Raw genomic sequence first — 21,387 nt, 5'->3', positions numbered from 1 at the left:
AACATTAAATAAGACCAATAAAAGTGCAGTAAATAAATAATTTATATATAAATATATACCTTTTTTAACCATATATTAAAAGGCAACTAAGAATATGACTACAATTGCAAATTTATAACAAACTAAAAGATTGAGTATTAAGATAGGTTTGCACAATCATATATAAATTAATACATTATATTTTTACCTTATTTATTTTATGCTTAGTATTCATAATAATTTTAATTGAAATTAGTTAAATGCTAATTTAAACAATATTGAAATATAATCTAGGAGAAAAAAAGTGTAACATTATAGTCAAGAATGTCAAACACGATAGAGAAAATCCACAATTATATAACAACAACACAACAGTTTAAAATATATACATATAAAAAATACAGTAATTGGGACAAACTAAATTAAATTAAATTAGAATAATGTCAAATCATATTTTATTTTTAAAAGTATTGATTTATTATAATTTTCAAAACTTACTTTTATTGAATTTATATATGGATTAGGCAAATGTGACCATGTTTCACAATTTCGGTTACGTCTAAATTGGTTACCCATCCGACTTCGCTAGAAAATGCACATTCTCTCTATTCTATACTGTGTGTTATTTCACCCTTTTACTCTTCCTTCATCACTAGATATTCATTAGAAGATGACAATAACTACAATGACTCAGTGCTTTTATTTATGTGCTCTGTATTTTGTTGTGCGATGACCGTTGTAATAATTTTTGACATATGTCAAATAAGAAGCTTCTCATTTTTGATCATATTTTTGAGCACATATTTGCTCAGTTACAGTTCCGGTTTGAAGGTTGAGTGAGCCAGTGTAATTACAGGCACAAGGGACATAACATCTTAGTTCCTAAGGTTGATGGCGCATTGGTGATGTAAGCGATGGTTAACATTTCTTACAATACCAATGTCTATGGGCGTTGGTGACCACATACTATCAAGGGGCCACCTGATGGTAAGTGGTCACCAAGGCCCGCTCGTCCGCCTTCCTATTCTATATAAAAAATAAATATATAGTTCTAAATGTAGTAGGCACTTTTAAATTCAATTATTATTTATTTCGTTGTTTAAAAGCAACCTCGGTAGGTAAAACATCGAAATTTTAAAACTTGACAGGAGCCATGAAACTAAATTTAAAGTATTATGATGTTAAATACCAAGTTAATGTTCACAGCACGCGCTTTTAAAACCGTGTTATTTACACTTGTTTACACCTTTATAATATTCACGTATTAATTACCACTAAATTAACTGACCTTGTTCACAAGCAGCCTCGATACTGGTAAGTAAAGAAAGCTGGTGGAGGTAAAGATACACACAATACGTATGCAATTTTACTTTTATGTAAAAACTGCACAAAAAACACTGAAAAGTCGAAATTGTTAACAAAACTTTTTGATAGTGACAACTGCGTTTGACAGCGCGCGTGCGGTTCCTACAGATAATAATTTTTGATTTTTAGTTGTGGAGCAAAACTTTTAATAAATAATTTAAAAAATGGCAAAAAAATATATTATAACGCACAAATATCTATTAGACAAATTATAGGATTCTTCTTCTCGCGCTGGTAGCTTAAGGTAACCTACTAACAAAGTTATATATATACTAGAATAAAATATATTTCAATTTGATAGGTATATTATTAAAGTTTCGTCGTTACATTTATTAGTTTATTGATTTAATTAGGCAAAAAAAATTATTTCTTTTTAATTCATAAATAACGGTTCGAAACAAGACCAGGAATTTAAAAAGACATTAAAATATTTTTAAGTAAATAAATATGGAGTACAATGATTAAAATCAGAGTTTTGTAAATCAAATAAATATATATTTCTTGTTATTAAAATAATAATTAGCAACGAAGTTTATAGGCGTAATACACACACAAGTGGCTTCGGAAAGAGAACATGATGACACAAGAACGTTATGTCGTTTGCGGTGACAGCTTACCCCTAAGCCGCGACAATAAAAGATTCTATTGAATCATTCAAACAAGACGAAGGATCGAATGTATATCGCACAAATCTTCAAAACGCCATTCAATCTTCTTTACCTGAGATGAAGAGCGACTATAGTCTTTACAGATCTCATAATACGGATCATAATCAAAAAGAATCTGCATCGGTTTTATTCGGAAATTCGTATTTACTAATATTATTAATAAAACTTAAATGATCTATAACGCACTGCACGCGTTCCTCGGGAGAGCCTTTCAGTTTGTTGTTGAGGATATTCAACTCATTATTGTCAAATGATTTTAAGAAGTCAAGTAATTCGATACAACAATATGAATGTGCTGAATTGTTAACAGATGGTTCAGCGATATTGGATTTATTTGCTACCTGCACATCGGATGATGTTTTTGGAGTCGGTTCGGAAGGTGGTATTCAGATAGCCCTTACAGCTCGAAAAAGTTCTAGCAATGAATTAACTCGCTTTGGAGATGGAGCAGGTTCAGCTGTATAATACGGTTTCCTTAACTAACTTCAAGTAAATATGTCGTTTTCTCTTTCTGTTCGATGTTGAAATGTATGTGCGGATCTGAACATCACCGATATCAACTTTATTACTCGTCTTATCGACGTCCATTTTGGCATATTGGGTAAAAGCTAGCGATGACGGTACGACAGCACTTTCTTTCATAACTATTGTTATTTATTATTATTATACATAACTATTAATATTTTCATACATATCAGCGGCGGGAGGTAGGACCATTTGGAAGCTAACTAGTCTAGACGCTTGAGGGCTTGTGGAAAATTCTTGTGGAGAATCTGAAATAGTCTCTCGGGTGATATTCGTTTTGCGGGATCCATAACGGAAAAAGTTTCTGGTCCTCAGGACAATTCTTTTATGATATAATTTCCTTCTTCGCAAACCAGAAAACGTACACTATTATCCTTTTAAATCACACACTAGTAACTCCTCTACATTTTTTCACAGTTTATACAGTGACATTGCCTTCGGAACGCAGACGAGACCTCCGTACGTCACGGTAGCTAAGGCAACACTGTGAGTGGTTCCCGAAATCGCGCTGTTTTATGCGAATGTGCGATTACTATTCTGTATCACAAGCATCAAGACGACAAAATCCACGACCAATCAGCGAGCTCTATTCCATTTTTGAGTAATTGTAACAGACATTAATTTTAAGAACATTTTTATTAGCTTGCAGTTCATTAAAATTTTGCTGTTTTATTTAATTAATTTCCCAAATTTGGTTGTTATATTTTGATTTTAGTTTTGTTATTTCTTTCCACCTTTATTAATTTGAGTGTAATATACTTGTATTTTTTATTTTATGAGTACTATTTTTCAACTGTTTTATTGTAAATGCGTGGTATTATCGTAATTTTTTTTTTTGTTAATTTTGTGAATATGCCGATGGTGTTTCTTATATCAATAAATAGATAAACATCCAAATATACAAAGACGTTCGATCGGAAATCCGCTTTTGAAATACTCTTTTACAAGAGATATTTTACATGGATCCGCATCGCCCTTTGTGAACATTAATTACGGCGTGGTAGTATTTAATATTGTGATAGCAATAAAAAAAGTAATAACTATTGTCTTGATTATTCCACTATACACCATTTACGTATTAATTGTCACTGACTTAACTGACATAGGCTTCACTCACACGTATCTATATGACGGACTGTAGGATGAGAGCATAGACAATTTTGTACTTTTTAAAGATTTGACAAATTCCTAATAGTACATAGCTTAGAAACAAAAAAGGAATTACGAAAACATAGGGGTACGTACTTTGTTTATTTGAGTCTCTTACTTCTGTTTTACATTTAAGGTTTACTTCTGGTTCAGGTTCTGGGTAAGGTTCTCTTACTTTTGGTTTACATTTTTAATATAAATAATTGTCACAAATTATATAAGTTGGTTTAACACATAAATATATAAAGATTATCGAGAAAAAATGTTTTAATACAAATCAAATGGGCCCACTTTACATATATCAACGCCATATATAAGATCATTGCCCACACAAGTTACGCAAGTACCTGCACGCAACCTCGAATTAGCCATGGTTACTGGCGGCTACCTGCGTACCTTTTAATTTAAGGACAATTAAACCCTTTTATCTTTGGTACTGTCATACATATCCCAACGTGAAAGAGCTTTAAGCTAATGTTTGTGTTGAAACAATTTTGTTTAAGGCCCTATTAACAACTTTTATTTATTAATAGGGCTTTAAACATGAATAAGTATTATTGTATTCCGATTTGAACGGTGCTTAAGCCATTGTAAGTACAGGCACAAGGGACATAACATCTTATTTCCCAAAGTGGTGCATTGACGATATCAAAGTGGTATTTTTTACATCGGCTTTGGTTTTGATCTTTAATTACTTGTAAAATTATTCCTAAGACCTATACTAATTATCAGCGCTATGCGACTTGTTGTAAATTGCAATGTCTTTTTAATTAAAAATAAAATTTTAATAATTATAAAGGAAGAGATATGCTATGCACGACTTGCCCGGGCGATTAAGTAGTGATGCCATGATATGATTTGATACAGCGAAATTTACTATTAAAAATTACGTTTGATATGACGTATAATATTAAGTATATAAGCACTCCTTAATATTAGGTCCTTACATATGAAATTGGAGTATTGTACGGGAGGAATATAAAGTCATTTTTTTTTTGTACAATATATTTAATAAATCAAAGTATACACCGTTGTTATCTATACACTGGTGGTAGGGCTTTGTGCAAGCTCGTCTGGGTAGGTACCACCCACTCATCAGATATTCTACCGCAAAACAGCAATACTTGATATTGTTGTGTTCCGGTTTGAAGGGTGAGTGAGCCAGTGTAATTACAGGCACAAGGGACATAAAATCTTAGTTCCCAAGGTTGGTGGCGCATTGGCTATAAGCGATGGTTGACATTTCTTACAATGCCAATGTCTAAGGGCGTTTGGTGACCACTTACCATCAGGTGGCCCATATGCTCGTCCACCTTCCTATTCTATATAAAAAAAAAAAAAATACACTTTTGCCATCTCATAGGTAGTTCATTGTTCCCTTTAGTAAAAAAACCATAGGGGCGAGAATCAATAAACTCTTTGAAGGTGGTTTGGACTGCTGCATCGGAGTTGAATTTTTTTCTTTGTAAGAAGTAGTCCAAATTCCGGAAAAAATGGTAATCTGTTGGAGCAAGGTCCGGGGAGTACGCTGGATCGCAGACATTCCAATTGTAGCTCATCTAACTTAGTGGTTGTTTGTTATGCAGTGTGTAGTCTTGCGTTGTCGTAAAGCAGCAGTGGCCTAGAGCGAGTGACCAATCTCGGTTGTTTAGCAGCTAGTTCTTCCTTCATGATTTGCAGTTGCTGACGATAGATATTTGCCGTAATCGTTTGGTCAGATTTTAGAAAGCTGCAGTGAACGTCACCGGTGCTAGTCCACCAAACACTCACAAGTAACTTTTTCTGAGTCAATTTTTGTTTAGGGCAGGATTTGGCTGGGTCTCCAGGGTTCGACGATTGCGCGAGCGCTTCCGATTATCGTACAGTATTCACTTTTCATCACAAGTAATGATTCGATTTAAAATCCCTTCATTATTGTGTCAGTTGAGCAAAGTAACATAGCAGTCGACGCGTGTTTGCAAGTTCGATTCACTCAATTCATGAGGTTGAACGATGGATGTTCAAGCTTTTTTTACTTTCCCGATTTGCTTTAAGTGGATTAATACAGTTTTATCACTTACCCCGAAGCCTGCAGCTATCTCTGAAGTGCTTTGTGATGGATCCGCTGCCACAATAGCCTTTAATTATTCATTTTCCACTTTGGTCTCCAGCCGTCCACAGGGTTGGTTCTGAAGGTTGAAATTACCAGAACGAAAACGTTGAAACCAAAAACGTACCGTTTTTCTTTCGCGATACCAGCGCCGTACAGTAACAGCCTGTAAATGTCCCACTGCTGGGCTAAGGCCTCCTCTCCCTTTTTTGAGGAGAAGGTTTGGAGCTTATTCCACCACGCTGCTCCAGTGCGGGTTGGTAGAATACACATGTGGCAGAATTTCGATGAAATTAGACACATGCAGGTTTCCTCACGATGTTTTCCTTCACCGAAAATCACGAGATGAATTATAAACAGAAATTAAGCACATGTAAATTCAGAGGTGCTTGCCCGGGTTTGAACCCACGTTCATCGGTTAAGATTCACGCGTTCTTACCACTGGGCCATCTCGACCAGCGCCGTACAAATCATTAATCCTTCGAGCTGTTTCTGCAACACTGGTGTGGTGAAGTAGGTAGGTCATACTCCTAAATATACCGATATTTCATGTTTTTCATTGTGCGAAAATAAGCGACGCCAAAGAAAAAATTATGAGAAAAAAAACAAATGAATGACTGTTTTCAAAACTCAAATGTACCAGCTAAATGAATTTATAAATTTGAATTTAGAATTCTTAACCAAAGAGGAGATATTTCAGATCAAAGTGGTCAGTACGACAAAACGCTAATTTCTTATGTAATGACCGTTGTAAAATAAAGAAGCGCGCTAATTTAATACCGCTTTTTTGTTGGTGGACACTTGGACAGAAAGGTAATGTAATTAATTAATTATTGACGCGCCTTGTGATTTGTTAAATGTGTTCAATTGTGTTATTTGGATTTTTTAAGAGTAATTGAATGAGTAATAATCATCAATTTGCACGATTTGGTGTTTTAATTTTTATTTTTAAAAAGACCAATTCGAGGTTTTTATAAAAACAATTTAACTTCTGGATGCAAAAAAATTTGTTTTTTTTTTATGTGCTGATGGTGCACTACTACAAATCCAAAAACGAACCCAAGCTATGTTTGTCCGTAATTGGTAATAAAAGTTTCTTACAAACATTATTTCTAGGCGAATTAACAGTGAGTTACACATGGTAATATTTTTTATCATAGTAACGCTGCACTTGTCAAATTGACGTCGTTATGTAACTTCCGTTAAGGCGCTGGCATCGCTTGCCTTGTTTCCTTTAACACTGTGCGTCAAGCGCGGTGCGGTGTGTGGAACGGTTACCATCGGATTTTAGACATGTAAGTTTATATTACTTTTATAAGTAATCATTATTAATAACAATTTTTAATGTATTTTAATTTTATTTAAATAAGACACAACTATAAATACAATAATTTTCCTTTATCTCGATAATTTTACCTTACGTAACGTTTAATGAAATTATGTTTGCACGTGACCTTGCTCTCTAAATTTATAATAGTGATAATTCATTGTTAAATAATAAAATAATAATGCTTTTTAAACTTAATTCGCATTAACTCGTGAGAAAAATCTAGAGGGTTGAATTTTTTTGACATTAATTATCTGTTCGGTCCTCGCCCTATGTAAAGAAGTATTGATTGGAACAAACCAGTTACAATTTAGATCTTGAAAAACTGTTTTTTTGTCTTTCTTATATATTCATATTGTTTTAAATCAAAACGAAGTTAGTTTTTTATTAACTATTATCTAACTATTGTTGATGCCCACTTTTATTGACATCTAACCTATAATATCGTGAATTTCTGATAATTTTAAATTAAGAACAATTCGATAATCTATTTTTTTTTAATTGTGATATTTAATGGAGGACATAAATAAAAATACAAATGATTGTTCTTTCTTTAATTAGGTTTTTTTTAATGAGTAATATTCTAATTAAGTGTTTTTAAACATTTCTATAAATAATTGCTTAAAATGTTAATATTTCTTTATTAGTTGAAGGATAATGTATAGTAACTGCATTGCAGATCATTATGTAAGTTTTAATATTTATGTCCATTTGCATGAGGATAATAAATAATGATGAATAAGTTAAGTTAAATCTAGAAGAAAACTTTACTTTGTGATTTATAATTACATTATTATGTTAAAATCTACCACTTAGCTACCACCTAAATAGTATGTAGGAAGTCTTGGGAGTTTTTTTTTTATTAAAAGCTGCTGACAGTCTTGCAAACGGCCTTTTCATGTAATTTCGTGTAAAACATATTTTGTCTGTTAATTTTTAATATAAAATATAACCTTTCAATGTCCCACTGCTGTGTAAAGGCCTCTTGAGAAGGTATGGTGCTTAGCCCACCACACTCCATTACAGGTTGGAGGATATGCTTGTAGCAGAATTACATTTAATAAATGTCTTAGCTTAGCATGAAATGAATTTTAATAAATAAAAATGTGTGTAATGAATATAAAAATCATTAAAGTGATACAGAATGAAAAATATTTAAAAAAAAAAGAATGAAAAACAAAATATTTTTTTCTTTGCTTCATATATTTATCCTTCAATATAAATTTTTTTTAAAGGTCCTTATTCTAATGTGAATTTGGAGCATCCGGGTAGTTCCATGGTTCCTTAATGGTTGTTTTTCTGTGTTTTTCAATTACCAGGTAAGATTTATGTGTTTTTATAATTAAGTTTTACATGTATATTTGTTTGTTACAGTAAAATGTTCTCATCCCTTCTGGAAGCGGCGCGGAACTCGCCGTTCCGCGGCCCGCTGTCGACTACTCACTGTGAGCCAGCACTTCCGGCTGCTGAGACACAGGTGACATATTTAAAATAAATCTGTGGCCAACTGCTACAAGGACCAAAAACCTTCTTTAAAATTTGCATTGCATCATTTGGAATATAATAAATTTATTTGTGCTTAAACAGCATAAGTTTAACATAATTAATAGCAACAATATTATACAAAAGTAAGGGTTGATATTGGCCCTTTTAGCATTAGCTCTCATATATATATACCTTATTAATGTACATATAGCCCGATGATGAGAAATGTTAATGGAGGGGTGTGCCGCGGGATGGGTGTGGAGATACCACCACTGCGTACTGCGCAGCATGGCATCCCGTGGTGCGAGTGCCCAGTGACTAATAGATTATGAGATCTGAGGGCTTGATCATAAACATTTGAAATTCCAAACTTCCATCCTTCTAGAACACTTTTTTTATTTAGATCATCATGCTGGCTGGAAATAAAAGCAAGCATAATATACATTAAAAAAAAGACTAAATATGCAAATTTTTAATATGAGTGAATTTCTATCCCTCAAGTGTAAATTTTTTTTTTTAATTCTATTTAGATCATGACACTGGCTGGAAATTAAATGAGGCATATTATAGAATAAATTAATTAAAATTAAAACAATTGAAAAGATACACCAAAGGCAAAGACACCTCCGTTCAGTTCCATTTTAACTAAATATGAATATTTTTTAGTGTACTAAAATGATATAGGGCTATGCTATGGAACTTTTCAAGGGACATAGCTCAAGACCTTACATATAGGATTGGAAATGGCTTCACTATGTTATATTATGTTTACTATCATTTCTGTGCCTCGAAAAGTATGCAACTTTGTCCGTGTATTTCGATTTTCATGTTTTAAATTTTTTTGCATAAGCTAGTGAAAAAGTCCTGCCATTTTGGAGGTTAGCCGGAACAAATGGACTTTTTTTTAATGTTATGAGTATTTAAAAACAAAAAAAAATTGACTTAGGAGAAACATTGCTTTCTTAAGTGTATGCCAGAGAGTATGCTTGCTCGGGACTTGTTAATAGTCAGGGGATTTTTTTTTTTATGGAAAACTGGAGCCGATTAAACAATTCTTGGTTTTGGTCAGGTTCTTGAAATTTATCTTTACTTATAAAGACATAAATTGTTTGTTATTATTCGAGTTATTTCATCTAAAGCCAATCCTGGGTATGGAATCAGATCATGCTTACCATATAAATGCATTTGAACTGAACTTACATGTAAATGTGTCAAGCATATGACGTAAACATTCTAAGTTAAGGAAGGATTTTTGGAAATTTTAATTTTTTGCAACAAAGGGGGGGGGGTGTTTTATGAAATTAACCCATACGAAGTACGAACGGGCAGCTTTCTGTATTTATTTTGAGTATGTGTTGTGTCAGGGCATGGCCGCGTCGACCGTGGCCACGGGTGACTCCTGCGAGTTCGGCTCCTCCAAATACTTCGCGCTTTGCGGGTTAGGTGGCATCTTGTCTTGCGGTAAGGAAAATATACTAAACTATATATTTATACGTGTATAGAAAACTTTTGTAGCCCGTACCACATAAGTAGAATTAAGCAGTACTTAATAATAATGTCCTCCAGACCGATTTCGGCAACGGCGGCCAATCAAAATCTCAAATGAGATTAGATTAAGCCAACTACGTAAGAGATATTATAGTGCACAAGTGTGTGCGCGAACATAGGTGTACTCTCTATTACCTAACTCTCATAATCTGATGGAACGACAATACAACACGACCGGAAAGAGTTCAGCTGCAGGACCAACGGTTTTACGTGGCACGGTAATGTACACACTTCTAACTTCCAGACTCCGGGCTGCTACTGAGAATTTTCTGTCAGAAAAACCCAATAACTTTTTTACTGGCCCGACTGGGGAATTGACCCCAGAACCTGCGGCCTCGGCCTATATATAAATAAAATAAATAAACGGTGCTCCATCTTTACGCCGAACTAATTTTGGGGATCAAACGATAAATGTAACTTAGCAAGAGCTTTCCTCTATACACACTATAAATTATTTGATCTGATAATTTTAACATAATCACTTTCACACTATATATATTCAGTAGCGAATCTAGACAGCGCGATTCAGAAATGTGACAGATTCAATCAACGCCATCTATCGGTACAGAGTAGTAATATACGCCATTATACACTCTTCACCTTCGAGGATCGTTGTTTTGTTATATAACATTACTTAATAAATTGTCTATCTAACCGAAAGAAACTTTTTTTTTTAAATAAATAAACAACATTAAAGTCGAATCGACGCGATATCATTGTTTGAGATCTTGTATAATCTGTGAAATTTGTTATGGATTTTCGAAAGGCGCGTTACGAATGTCGGCGAAGTTATCGGAACTTTGGGAGTAAAATTATAATTAATACGAGTAGTTAAGTGGAATGGTGTTGTATTAAATAAAGATATATTAATCGGGAACTGTTTGTAGTACATGTAGTATAAACATTAGCAAATCCCATGGAATATATAAATGTTTAAAATTGACACAAAAATTCTTATTTTAATAAATGCGAAAGTAAGTTTTGTTGTTTGTTACATTTCCAAGTATTAAATATTCCCCCCCCCCCCTCTTCCCTCAAAAGCGAGGGGAAACAACGCAACAAAATTCAGTTGCTTAGATTACCGCGTGCATACAAATAAACTCATCAATTTTATAATACTGCTATAGATAAGGGGGTGACGGAGTAATCTCTTTAGTAAGTCACAAAATTATCAATTAATCTTAATAAATTATTTGAAACAACAACTTCGTGAAGATATGATGCATTATAGATGTATATGTATCAGCTGAGATAGCCCAGTGGTAAGAACGCGTGAATCTTAACCGACGATCGTGGGTTGAAACCCGGGCAAGCACCACTGAATTTTCATGTGCTTAATTTGTGATTATAATTCATCTCGTGCTTTACGATGAAGGAAACCGGTATGTGTCTAATTTCACTGAAATTCTGCCACATGTGTATTCCACCAACCCGCACTGGAGCAGCGTGGTGGAATAAGCTTCAAACCTTACAAAAGGGAGAGGAGTTCTTTAGCCCAGCAGTGGGACCTTCACAGGCTGTTACGGTTATGTATGTTCGTATGCGTTAATCTCAGGATATGTTTTTTTTTGTCTGAGACAGTCCAGTTTACCCTTTTTTTCCTTATAGGTCGAATAGGCCTAGGGCGGTGAAACTTGTTAAAATTATTTTTTAGTAATCGAGTTCTCTGTGTAACTACACATCAGCGTTTAAAAACTAAAATGTGTGTCCATAGCATGTCGCAAAAAAAATTACCCGTATGAAGATTCCAATTATTAAAAAATTCAACTAGTAGGAGTTTGGCAATCTTCCATAGGCAGGGCAATCGAGGTATGAAATCCGCGCTTGATATATGTAACAAAACTAAACCGTTAATATACGTAAATATATACAATAAAAACTTAAATCCGGCCCTATATAAATATGACGATATCATTCTGACCGATTTCGGCCACGGCTGCGGACTGCGCAGGACGTGAGCACTCTATTCCCTTACTCTCATAATCCGATGGGAAGGCAAATCCAACACGACCGGAAAGTGTTCAGATGCAAATCAACGGCTTTACGTGCTTTACGAGCATAGGAGTGCACACACTTCCAAATTTCTAACTTCGGGCTAATACTGAGAATTTTTCGACAATAACTTTTCATCGGTCTCACCGCCCCGGGATTTGAATCTACGACCTCGGGATTTGCGGCCTTATTATCTACTAGACCAACGAGCTAGTTAAGAACAAGAATAATACATATTATCCATGTATAAATGTCAACGAAGGTACTTTTTCTGTAATAATAATAAATGAGACAATACTTCGTCGGATTTCGTTCGGACATCGCTCAATCATTGCTAGTCTTCAATCTCGGCCAAGGTCAGATACGTAATCTTATCAAACATTCGGGCGTATTACTACTCGAGTTTTAAAATATTTATTATATATTTATCGTTATATAATGATTTATATAATTATATTTATACCGACGTGTGTTCGATATTTTCGTCAATTATATATATATATATATATATAACCTTACCCCAGTCGAAGGAGTAAAGATAAACAAACCTTAGATAAAGGTATAAGATATATATTCCATGCGATTTGCTAAAAGCTTTGCTGTATTATTCATTACAAACAGTACTTTATTAATTTATCCTTATTTATAATACAAGAGAATTCCACGTAACTACAGAAAACCAATTTAAAAGTACCTGGGTAAGTACCAAACACTCATCAGATATTCTACCGCAAAACAGCAGTACTTGGTATTGTGTGTTTGAAGGGTGAGTGAGCCAGTGTAATTACAGGCACAAGGGACATAAAATCTTAGTTCCCAAGGTTGGTGGCGCATTGGATATGTAAGCGATGGTTGACATTTCTTACAATGCCAATGTCTAAGGGCGTTGGTGACCACTTACTATCAGGTGGTCCATATGCTCGTCCGCCTTCCTATTCTATAAAAAAAAAAAAAGTTTCGATTACAATTTCGCGGACATAAAAAACGCCATTTTCTCGAGAATCCAATGTCAATATCACATAATATTCAAGATCTCGACCAATGTTATCGCGTCAATTCGATAACAGAGTTGTTTGTTTGTGTTTACTACTCTTGGAATAGTGTGTATGTAATAATAATAATAATATCCTGGGACATTTTTCACACACGGCCATCTGATCCCAAATTAAGCTTGTACAAAGCTTGTGCCATGGAAACCAGACAACTGATATACTACATATACTACTTTTCTTTTGTAAATACATACATATATAGATAATTACACCCAGACTCAGGACAAACAGACATGTTCATGCACACAAATGTCTGTCCTGGGTGGGAATCGAACCCACAATCTTCGGCGTGAAAAGGCAAGTATCTACCAACCACGCCAACCGGCTTCGTCGTATGTAATATTATTTGTAATAATTCGGTAGCTTTTATTTAATTTTTGAGTAAAATCTAAACCACATTTTGACACTTGCCATAATCTAAGCATAACATATCAACAATTTTATACAATATGGCAGAGGTGGTTTTGGGCATATGGGGCTACAAGCCCCGGGCCCACCACAAAAGAAATCGAAAAATATGTCCATAGATATAATAAAATACAAAAATGATTCTTACTTTTTTTACTATATCTTAATATATTTGTTAAATACAATTTAGTTTTGTTCCGCGATAAATTATTAAAAACTGGACGGAAAAACATTGCTCAATTTGTCTGGAAAATAACGAATAGCCCCTTTGTTGCCCCGGGGCTTCCAGACCTTTGAATCAGCTCTGGTAAAAAGGCGTATGTGTAATTACAGGCACAAGGGACATAACATCTTAGTTCCCAAGATTGGTGGCGCATGGCGTAAGCGATGGTTAAAATTCCTTACACTGCCAATTGGTATTGGCGTTGGTGACCACTTACCATCAGGTGGCCCATATGCTCGTCTGCCTTCGTATTCTATAAAAAAAAAAAAAACTACACAAGAACAGGAACCAAATTATTCACCCGAGCGTTAACAACCGATTTGTGTTGATATACTATTTTGGTGCGTGTATTCTTGTAATCCTATATTCATTACGGTCAATGTCGCATGTCACTCTCCGACATTTCACGACCGTTTTCTGCGGTGAGTTACGATTTTGTTCTTACAAAACAGCCCTACTGTTCATTGTTTCTAATGAACTGTTTTTGATAAAATAACCACTGAACTGCTTTTGATAAAATTTGATATGACGGATATATATATATATATTGGCTGGCTTATTATTATATGGCTTGTACCTATTTTTTTACCTAATACCCGCTCCAGATGTTAAGGGGAGACCTTAACATCCGGGCGAAGCCGAGGCGAGCGAATTTTCCAAATTTCATCTTCCTAAACTCAAAAGTTTTAAAAGTTGGTCAGAATAAACAATTTCATAAGTCGACTAAAATTGAGATATTTTCCAAATCTACCATTCGTACGTTACCAATATAAGAATATGGGAAGTTGTTACATAGTTATGTACTAGTAAAGGGGGGGGGGGGGCGTGTTAACATTCGAATTAATGGTATTAGCTAGGTTTATTTAATTGCTTTTAGATTGGCTTGTGTACTAGAATTGGCGCCAATGCCAGACACGTTGGCTTATTTATAGCCAACATTGTTAGGTTTCATTCTGATTCAATCACCTTTGAATCTTGCATGACAACGCCTTGACCGAGGATTAGCAACAAGGTCTAGGTCGTTACACTGTGATGCGATTACATTTTATTTCTTCTACAATAAATCCAATACAGATTAAAATAAAAAAAATAAAAATTACATTCGTATGTGATTCGAATTTCAAAAAATATTACTATATATTTACAATGTTACTTCAGTTTTTTCTTCTATAAATTATATCTAATCAAATTTTTATTTTTTTTTAATCATGTTCCAAAGATAAAAAATAATAATCAGATTCAAATATCAAAATTGGTGCAATTTTAGTTAAATTCAGTCCTGTTAATTGAACACAGACTTGGAGCCATTTTGATAAATATTTACCCAAAAAATATTGAACAAAGTGTTTCAATAGTACTTCAATCATACATCACTTTTTTTTATAGTATTAATTGATTGATTGAAACGCCCTATATATACATTGGCATTGTAAGAAATGTTAACCATCGTTTACATCGCTAATGCGCCTCCAACCTTGGGAAGCTGTTATGTCCCTTGTGCTTGTAATTACAAGCTTAACACACACTGTGGAGTGGTGGACAATTTTTATATGATATTTATTTATATATTTTATCTACATACATAATTACACTGGCTCACTCACTCTTCAAACCGGAATACAACAATAGCAAGTACTGCTGTTTTGCGGTAAAATATCTGACTAATGGGTACCCAGAAAAGCTTGCACAAAGCCTTACCAAAAACTACCATCACTAAAATATAATAACCAATATTATAGTCATTAAGGCTGTACATCCCGATATATAGAGTTATATTTTTTATTGAAAATATGTACGCTCTCTGGCAAATGGGCCACCTGATAAATGGGTACCATCGGTTACTATAACCACATCATACCAATAACATATATACACAACAATACTGAGTATTGTTGTTTAATAGAATATCTGTTGAGTAGATGGTATAAAAACAGACATACTTTTACAAAGCCCTACGACCAAGTTCATACTCATACTTGTACACTATAATATTTCCTGTGCTGTGAGGTTTCCCTAACTAATTAATAGCCATGGTACACATGCTACCGGAAGAAATTTATAAATAGAAGTTTGTTACAGGTATCACACACACTGCAGTCGTACCGCTCGACTTGGTGAAATGCCGTCTCCAAGTGGATCCTGACAAGTACAAGAATGTAGTCACTGGTTTCAAGGTTTCAGTGAGGGAGGAGGGCATGAGAGGACTCGCCAAGGGATGGGCGCCTACTTTCATTGGATACTCACTACAGGTCAGTAGCATATCAGAGATTAATTACCCTCCCAAAACCTCAACCAGGTTCTGAACTACTAACCATAATTTAAAAAATTCATTAGCAGCTGGTTAAAAGCTTTGTGATGTTAATCTGTATTCAATATGGCGCCCTCTACAGGACAAAGTCCAACATAAATAAAAGCATAAGTTTGAAATGTACGTGGGTACTGAACGAAAGGGCTTAATCAACATATTTCAAAGCTGTTGCTTACTCTAAGGTATTTAATATCAATTTTATTTTAATTCGTTTTAATGTGGGTAAATATCCCACCACTGGGCTAATGTCTGATGGGCTAAGACTGATAAGTTATAGTAGTTATACTAACTGATAGTATTATTTACAATATGTAAAGCGGGTGAAGTCTGATGCTTTGCTTCTACTTAGTAATGCTAAAGACTAAAGACTTTGGTTTGGTATATAAAAAATTAACTGCGTGTAGTACAATGAGATTGCGAAAAATGAACAGCAATAATAAATTTAATATGGCTGCGCCGTTAATTTCCTCTTCCAAGGTACCACTGACGACGTCACAGCCAGTGTTGCCGCAACAATATGATTAAAACAAAGAATCCAATTGTTCCATCTGAGTTCTTTGAAGATTATATAATTATGATTCAATTTCATACATGCTCTAATAAACTTACAAATATACACATTTTAATACTATGTCATTGTCCAGGGTCTCTGCAAGTTCGGTCTATACGAGGTGTTCAAGGTGGGCTACTCTGGTATGCTTGATGAGGAGACAGCGTACACATACCGTACCTTCGTGTACTTAGCCGCTTCAGCATCTGCTGAATTCTTCGCTGATATCGCCCTGTCGCCGCTGGAGGCCGCTAAGGTAATTTTTTTTAATAATTTAAAATTGGTAGGCCACTATATGATAAGTGGTCGCCATCGCGCCGACAACCCTGGGAACTAAGGTTTACAGGTTGTAAGGTTGCACTGGCTCACTCACCCTTCAAGCCATAACACAAGATAAGTACTGCTGTTTGGTAGAATATTTGATGAGTGGGTGGTACTTACCCAATCATGCTTGCACAAAGCTTTACCACTAAGTAATAAATCTTTTTAATTTGAACGATTGGTTGTATTATTTAATCATTTAATAATTAATTTATTTTAATCTTGTACTTTATCTCTGTCCGTCTTATTAAATTATCTAATTTTTTTCACTTGTGGCTTCAAACTTTGATATTTGCATTAATGTATATTTTTGGTTTTTTTTTCGAAATAAATAAAGAAATACAAAGTGTGAGCGAGATGGGAATGTTTGTGGCTTTTCTTACAAACATTGTTAAGCTGCTGTTTAATTGATAAGGTGATCACTTTCTGTTACCAATGTTTTGACTACCCGATGATGAAAAAAGCGCTTGGAGGGAATCGTAGGGGGAAATGTTCGTGACGTCATTAATGTCACTCTGTGAACAATTGTTTGCTGCGTGTTCATTTCTCCCGTACGCGATCCCAGTGACTAATGATTATGAGATTTGAGGGTTATCTAATATGGTTATTTTTAGTAATTTTCGGTAATACTAAGTAATAATTAGTAATATTAAAATTTGTATAATTAAACAGGTCAGAATTCAAACTATGCCTGGGTTCGCGAGTACGCTTCGTGAGGCATGGCCGAAGATGGTCCAGAATGAGGGCTACGGTACTTTCTACAAGGGGCTCGCTCCTCTCTGGGGTCGCCAGATCCCCTACACCATGATGAAGTTCGCCTGCTTCGAGAAAACTGTCGAACTTCTTTACAAGGTAACCATTTTTTTAACTAAATGTATAAATACAGTCGCTATTTCATTTTGTTGCTGAAGGATTGAATATGAGCCGAGATAGACAGAGAAAACCTGAGCAAGCACCGCTGAACTTTCATGTGCTTTGTTTGTGTCTTTTTATTAGTGTTTCTGCAGTTGGGATGTATATGCAAGACGCGGCCCAATTATTGATGCGTTTGCTCATAAAGTCCAACCTTTCAGTACATAAGCAAATTCAAAAACACATACATGCATGCATATATACATACATACAATAAAATATGAAAAGGAATGATATGTAAAAGAGAACTCGTATGTCCGACAGTACGTGGTGCCCAAGCCCCGTGAGCAGTGCTCGAAGGGCGAGCAGCTGGTGGTGACATTCGCAGCCGGATACATCGCCGGTGTGTTCTGCGCCATCGTCTCCCACCCCGCCGACACCGTCGTCTCCAAGCTCAACCAGGTAAACCACCTCTATATTATAACTGCAGTATACAGACAATTAGATTAGGGGATATTTACTATTCCAATCGAAGAAGGAGAAAGATAAACAAACTGAATTTCATAAATATGAATAAACCCAGCACGGCAAATTCATAATAATGAATTTGACTGGGTTTCGAAACACTGGGTCTATGGTCGTCCAATACAAAAAAATCATAAAAGATATTTCTAAGAAACTGGTCCACACTTCTGGTCACCCAAGAGCTGGCGCCCATTTAGCCCAAAGGCTGAGTCTAGTGGTGCAGAGAGGCAATAGTGCCAGCGTCTTGGGTACAATGCCACAGGACAATCTTTTAGACGGCGTGTTTCATAAATCTTAGATTTATGTACAGACACTGCAAACAGTAATTGATTAATATATATTTATTTATAATACAACACTAAACTACTCATAACCACTTCAATTTAACATCCAAAGTACCGACTACAACTTTGCGGACATTCAACCCATCATTTTTCCGCGAATCCATAGTGACTATCATAGATTATTCAAGTATTTGTGTTGACTCCTCATGTGGCTGGAATAGACTATTTACATATATACGGATAGATCTTGGTACCTGTATATACTTCCTGGTGAGTCCGCCACTGCGTTGGACTCAACATCATCATAAAAAAGGTGGTTTTTAATTTGACAGTCAATAAGTAAGTGTAACGCTTCTATATTGAATAAAGAAATTTGGTTTGTTGAAAATATTCTGTTTAAATAACAAATTATTTTCAATTGCAATTTTTACACATTTTAACATCACTGACAGATAAATAATGGTTATTTAAACTAAATACATAATTTCTGAATTAAATTATATATTTGAATAAAGTACTTTTTTGATTTAGTAAAACAACATCCAATGTCAATATAAAAAAAAATTGTAGATATAACATGAACAAAAATAAGATATTTTTTTAAATAAGCTTTCAAAATATTGTGCTATATATAATAATAAGTCCTCCAGACCGATTTCGGCCACGGCGGCCAATCCCAAGAGAGATTAGCCAACTGCGCAGGAGATATAGTGCACAAGTGTGTGTGCAAACACAGGTGTATTCTCTATTTCCCAACTCTCATAATCCGATGGGACTGATAGACTGCTAATGAGAATTTTCGACAGAAAAACTCAATAACTTTTTATTGACCCAACCTGAGATTTGAACCCAGGACCTCCGGGTCTGCGACCTTACATGTAACCACTAGACCAACGAGACAGAGAATATATAATCAGTGCTTTATATATACGTGTTATGTTTTATTTCAGGACAAGACCGCGACTATCGGCTCTATTATCGGCAAGCTGGGTATGGCTGGTGTATGGAAGGGACTCGGACCCAGAATAATCATGATCGGTACCCTCACCGCGCTGCAGTGGTTCATCTACGACGCCGTCAAGGTAAACGCGTTGGAACAAACACATTTACATGGTGAAATTATGTACAATACAGTCCTGAAATGTGGCTTGTGACTTCACCACACCCACACACACAGACTGTCTGCTTATTTGAAAAAAATAAAATTTTTATGTAATATCAAATGATTATTAAGAATACCAATTGTTCCTACCGAAAATAGAACTATGTGGACAAATGACATTAGTATGATAAAGACTCGGTTATATTAACTGTTATGTTTATGTGAACTTTTTAATAACACAACATCCGTGACAGGTATGGCTGAGGATGCCCCGACCACCACCCCCAGAAATGCCAGAATCGATGAAGAGGCGCCTTGAAGCTGAAGAAGCGAAGTCCAAGTGAAATAGTTCAATTACATAGGAAGTTAACACCGGCGGGCTTAGATGATAACATAATGATTAAAAATCAACTCAATCATAACAGGATGACTAAATTGATTTCAAAAAAATTTTCAACTTTTGTTGATTCATTTGGTGTTGTACTGAACCTGTTTTATATTGATCGCTTAAATATAAACTATATTGTCCATTCCATTGGCAATTTGTCGATCATGTGACATATTTCTATATGTAATTTTGCAATTGTGTAATATCGTCTGAGTCGAGATGTTAAATTAAACAGGACTTGAGCCGAGTAACATCATATGTATTATAGATATCAAATGTGATGCAGTATGTTAGTGTTAAATCATCGCTATTTATTATATATAATATTATTTTATAATTTATTTGTTTATTATATGTATGAGTTGAAAGTGAAACCGGTTGGTGAAATTAAAACACACTAGATACTATTTTTGTTTTATTTAAAATCTGTTGGATTGGTTGATACTTGGTGGCAGTGCTTTATTGCCTGAGTAAGTACCACCCACTCATCACTTATTCTTTCTTAAAATTCTTTTACCAATAGAAAGCCACACTATTTATGAGTGTCATAGGCTATATATTAATCCGAAAAATGATAAGACTTTTTCGTGGTAGTCGGATTTGCAAAGTAAGTCTGAGAAAAAACGGTCGAACGAAATTTTTTTTACGAACGCTGCCTTAAGGATGAGAAATATATGATTGAATTCTAGAAAAAAAGGTGTAGAACTTGATAATGCCTACAAAAAAGTCAACGACACACAACGGCATATGTCTAACTTTTATATTTAAGTCACAAAAAGTAGTTTTTTATATTAAAAAAAAATAATTTAAATCGTTGTCATGTTTATTGGTCATATCAACAATGTTGACAAATTTTATTGTTGACAATTTTATTGTTGACAATTTTATTGTTGACAATTTTATTGTTGACAATTTTATTGTTGACAATTTTATTGTTGACAATTTTATTGTTGACAATTTTATTGTTGACAATTTTATTGTTGACAATTTTATTGTTGACAATTTTATTGTTGACAATTTTATTGTTGACAATTTTATTGTTGACAATTTTATTGTTGACAATTTTATTGTTGACAATTTTATTGTTGACAATTTTATTGTTGACAATTTTATTGTTGACAATTTTATTGTTGACAATTTTATTGTTGACAATTTTATTGTTGACAATTTTATTGTTGACAATTTTATTGTTGACAATTTTATTGTTGACAATTTTATTGTTGACAATTTTATTGTTGACAATTTTA

General features: G+C 34.4%; 1 protein-coding gene across 1 annotated transcript; it reads left to right on the top strand.

The window, feature by feature from the left end:
- The first annotated feature begins 6,954 nt into the window (after positions 1 to 6,954).
- On the top strand, positions 6,955 to 20,547 carry LOC126779597 (phosphate carrier protein, mitochondrial-like). Its single transcript, XM_050503734.1, has 9 exons — positions 6,955 to 7,070; positions 8,477 to 8,579; positions 9,952 to 10,048; positions 15,890 to 16,059; positions 16,763 to 16,924; positions 17,662 to 17,841; positions 18,166 to 18,303; positions 19,601 to 19,732; positions 20,007 to 20,547. The coding sequence occupies exons 2-9, from the start codon at positions 8,481 to 8,483 to the stop codon at positions 20,094 to 20,096; spliced, it is 1,068 nt and encodes a 355-aa protein (XP_050359691.1). The 5' UTR covers positions 6,955 to 7,070; positions 8,477 to 8,480; the 3' UTR covers positions 20,097 to 20,547.
- Positions 20,548 to 21,387: the final 840 nt, after the last annotated feature.

This window comes from Nymphalis io, chromosome 29, assembly GCF_905147045.1.
Source record: "Nymphalis io chromosome 29, ilAglIoxx1.1, whole genome shotgun sequence".
NCBI lineage: Eukaryota > Metazoa > Arthropoda > Insecta > Lepidoptera > Nymphalidae > Nymphalis > Nymphalis io.
The sequence above is the reverse complement of the archived record's forward strand: the minus strand, read 5'-3'. Positions and strand labels throughout refer to the sequence as shown.

Bases quoted from the DNA above. Each gene is read 5' to 3' on its own strand.
- LOC126779597 (XM_050503734.1), top strand. From the start codon at position 8,481: ATGTTCTCATCCCTTCTGGAAGCGGCGCGGAACTCGCCGTTCCGCGGC. The intron at 8,580-9,951 runs GTGACATATTTA...GTGTTGTGTCAG, and splicing joins TTCCGGCTGCTGAGACACAG to GGCATGGCCGCGTCGACCGT. The intron at 17,842-18,165 runs GTAACCATTTTT...TATGTCCGACAG, and splicing joins CTGTCGAACTTCTTTACAAG to TACGTGGTGCCCAAGCCCCG.